Source organism: Cynara cardunculus, unplaced genomic scaffold (genome assembly GCF_001531365.2).
Source record: "Cynara cardunculus var. scolymus isolate 2C unplaced genomic scaffold, CcrdV1 Un_Scaffold_9818, whole genome shotgun sequence".
In the NCBI taxonomy this organism is placed as follows: domain Eukaryota; kingdom Viridiplantae; phylum Streptophyta; class Magnoliopsida; order Asterales; family Asteraceae; genus Cynara; species Cynara cardunculus.
The window spans coordinates 1-4,035 of record NW_020205288.1 but is presented as its reverse complement, the minus strand read 5'-3'; the positions used below and the strand labels follow the sequence as shown (position 1 = coordinate 4,035).

Below are 4,035 nucleotides of genomic sequence, written 5' to 3'. Positions count from 1 at the left end.
AACAACAAAGAAACCAAAAAAGTCCCCCGAAATCAACCAAAAAAACTTAAAAAATACCTCGAAATCAATCAAAAAACTTAAAAAAATCCCCCAAAGGGCGGAATTCGGCTAAAACACATTGAATGGCTTTGCCGACATTTGATCTATTTTAAAGGTGCACCCGCTTGGCCAAAATTTTGGGTCCGCCACTACTTGTGACAACGACAATACTGGCATGGTGGTCAGTGATGGGTTGGGCGTTGGGGTAGTGTTGGGGTGGGGTGGGTGGCGTTTGTAACCGCGACAATAGTGGTGTGGTGTGGTGGTGATGGGGGTGGTTGAGGGTGGGACGTGACAGTGACAATAGTAGCATGCTCGTGGTTGGGGGTGGGACGTGACAGTGACAATAGTAGCATGCTCGTGGTTGGGGGTGGGCGGTGTTGGTTAAATTGGATGCAAAGAGATGAAGTTCAATTCCTTCACTTATGTCAAGGAATGATGAATTCTTTAATTTGTGAAATTCAATGGAATTCAAAGGATTCCCCCATTTTGATTATGTGAACCAGACACAGGATTTGGAATTTGGTCAAAGGAATTTTCCATTCCAATTCCTTCATAATCTATGAATCAAACACCCCTTTAAATCTATTAGGACACCTTGGGATCCTAAAAGGCCAATTTTGTAGTTAGGAAGGATATAATTCCGATGGTCGCCCCAGGATTAGTCGACTCGCATAGAGGGTTGGATATCCAGGTTAATAAAAAAAAGGATATAATTTAGGTACCTTGACCAATTACGACGGCTCGTCGTTCACCTGCTGTAGCTTTGAGCAAAGTATTTAGATCATAYGATGTATAAGGTCCATCTGTCAACCTACCAGGTCTAGAATGCAAAAAATAATATAGCACAAGTGTATAATGTGCATATACAACAAGAGTGAACCATCTCAAATTCCTCGGGCGAGTAATATAATTGAAAGCACAATGGGATTAGGAGTCACAAACCTTATAATTGTATAAGGAAGGCCAGAGTTACGAACGAAATCCTCCCCCATCTTCTTATATTTGAGAACACCAAAAAGGTTCATGATGCTGATATATATGAAAGGGTAGAGTAAAATTAGGATCAGAAAATAAGAGGTTTAGCTTTCTACTGGCAGCAAGCCTCATTTGTGCCTAATACCACACAAAAATAAACCTCTGATTGTGCCTAATACCACTACAATGAAGGATGTTTTTATGCAGAGGCCCAAGCTTATGGAATTATTGATATGTGGATCTAGATAAATACAACTAAAGATTTATATATAGGGATTTTGTGTTCATCTGGTCTACTTCAGATGACAACGCTATATATATGTGTGATCAAGTACTTGACTACGCTTATTTTCAGAAGAAAAAAAAGGATTGGGTTCAGAGATGTCAAGAGACTGGTTGAAAGAAGAGCAAACAAATAACAGAGTTGAATGAATTGAGCAGTTTAATTTGTCAAAATTATAACAAATGTTAACTTCTCGATAAAGAGAGGTGTATATATATACCTCCATGGTAGTTCATTAGACTTGGTTACTCTTACCGATGAAACTAGGATGAGCCTTGTCAGTGATCGTGGCAGTGCTGACACAAGGTTTCTCACGCCTTCCCAATCTTCAAACACAAAATGACGAGTTATCAGAAAAGGCACTTATCCAAGCACAAAGAGGAATCTTTTTACCACCAAATAAAATGGATGGTAAACTATTTGCGTCAACAGATTGTGTATGCAACCAATGAGAACAAGCGTTGTTCATCTTTAGAATGCACATCAAACTGAAAAAGAAAAAAATAATATCTTTTACATAAACTACAACAGAATGGGACAAAAGGTTATGTCGAGTTCTATGTGCTACACATATTAAACACCAAAGCTTATGTGCTACTGTGCATTGGTAGCCAAAGCAAACCTGATGAGTTGCTTTATATTATAGTTATATGGACATGTGAACAACCACAGTTGAGGAGTAAATCAAACCATCCCTTGAGATACGATATACTATTAAGATTTGTCCCCAAGTGTAGCCTCAGCGGTAGGATCATGAGCATTCGCGAAGGAGATCCAGGGTTTAAACTCGGGCACCTCCAATTACTGTTAACTCGTACTGATTTACCTCCCCTATGATGGCCGTGTGATCGATGGGATGGGGGAACTCCAAGGGCGTATACCCCTTTATACTATTAAGATTTGTCCTTCACCCTAAAATCAAGATTAACACTCTCTACATTCCAAAAAAAAATGCAAAACTTCCAATTATATAGGTTGTCAGAAAAATATGCAATGCTTCCTTCGTTAGAAAGATTCCTTCTCAAATTTACTGATTTCTCCGTTAACAATGACAAAATATTTTATAACTGATTTTTGTCCATAAGCTTTCTCAGTTTTGTGTTACTAAGGGGTATTTATGTATGTACTCATTAGTTGGGGACTTTTGATTTAACTATTTGTTAAGTCAAACGATGCATTCTTTTTGGGTCAAAGAAGTAACTCCTAACAAGTATCAAGCCTAGGTACTCGCTGAAAGAAAACGTTTTTCTTTCTATTAAAATAGAAAGAAACATGTTTTCTCAAACTTTGTTGGATGTGTACATGTTATGGCAACCCATTATCTGCGTACGCTATATGAAAACTTATCCAAGAGGCCTCTAACACATCAAGACTTGAGTGGAACCAATTTCACATAACTAGGTAATCTTCCACCTCCACTGCAGTGACATCTGTTCCTTCAAGTTGTAAACACATAATATACAAATATATGTGAATAAAACAATATTCACAACCGATTTCCATCAAGTATGATTCAGACCTACTCTCTCAGGTGTGTTATCTCCATCCCATCGCCGTGATGGGAAGGCTGTAGTACCCGTGCAGCAAATAACATGAGTGACACCCTATGCATCAAAATATTCAAGGTCATATATATATATTACCCATTGGCACAAAGTACAAAGTACAAACCCGTGAAAAAGAAAACCATAAACCAATTGAGAGCACAAACCTCAAACATTGATGGCTCAAGATCCGCTGAGTTCCGAGTGTCCCCTTTCATCACCTACCAAAATCCCCTGTCAAATAAATTTCATATCCTGAACTGGTCTCACTAATGAAAGGAAGAGAATCAAGATGAACACTTAAAACAAGAGACCTGCAATTTCTCCTCTTCTTGTTTTCCAAATAGAGTAGCAGCTTTCACTGGATCTCGGAGTAATAGGCGCAATTTAACATCCCGATTTAGCAATGATGCTACTACTAATTGTCCTGTAGATAAGTAACACATTAGTATACATATTAAGGATCCACGATATATTTATCATACTCAATCATATAGTTTTAAATGGGAAGTTTTGAAATGTAAATTATTTCATCGTCATATACAACTCATTATTATTACATAAATAAAACATATTAACAAGTTTTGAAGGTAAAAAGAAAAAGGAAAAAAGAAACTAGTATAAGTCTATCATGCAAATTATGATGACTTGGAAGATAAGTCTAAAGATTGCTAGAATATTCTCGTGAGATTATGTTCTTTGGTGGTAGAGGGGGTTGGAGGTATACTTATTTGGTAGCATATAGCTTTGGGTGAGTTAGGCTATAGAGTTGTGCCGTCATAAGGTACACTCAAATTCACCCAAGGAAACCTTGAGTTGCTTGTAACCCATGTCTCCACCAAAAAATTTATTTGAATAATAGTGAAAATCACAATGAGATACCGAGGAATGGGCTTTAGGGAAAGGCTTGACCATGACATATCTTTGTAATCTATTTTTACATTATGCTTTATATTCCACAATTGTAATGCATCTCAAGGGAAAATGATGATTTAAACCAAAGGGCCTTTGCCCAGCTGCAAATATGCAACCCAGCCTTTCGACAGGTCAAGGGTTCCAACCTCAACAAAGGTGAGGAGTGTGTATGAGTTTCATTTGCAGTATATAAATATTATATACTTCAAAAAAATGATGATTTAAAATGAAGTTTTAAGGCTTTTCCCTAGATTAATCTTTAAAATTATGCATAAC

General features: G+C 37.4%; 1 protein-coding gene across 2 annotated transcripts in view; it reads right to left on the bottom strand.

Annotated features, from left to right (window-relative positions):
• The window catches only part of LOC112505328 (protein TIC 62, chloroplastic-like), a 5,763-nt gene extending 1,740 nt beyond the window's left edge, over positions 1 to 4,023 (bottom strand). Inside the window, exons 1-6 of one of the 2 annotated variants that reach the window (XM_025109252.1) lie at positions 3,159 to 4,023; positions 3,012 to 3,065; positions 2,820 to 2,904; positions 1,521 to 1,626; positions 985 to 1,071; positions 765 to 862 (exon numbers count right to left, since the gene is read on the bottom strand). In XM_025109252.1, coding sequence (XP_024965020.1) covers positions 765 to 862; positions 985 to 1,071; positions 1,521 to 1,626; positions 2,820 to 2,904; positions 3,012 to 3,065; positions 3,159 to 3,290 — 562 coding nt within the window. In that variant the 5' untranslated portion in view covers positions 3,291 to 4,023. Of the gene's footprint in view, positions 1 to 764; positions 863 to 984; positions 1,072 to 1,520; positions 1,627 to 2,819; positions 2,905 to 3,011; positions 3,079 to 3,158 lie in introns of both variants that reach the window. The other variant, XM_025109253.1, reaches the window with a different exon arrangement.
• Positions 4,024 to 4,035: the final 12 nt, after the last annotated feature.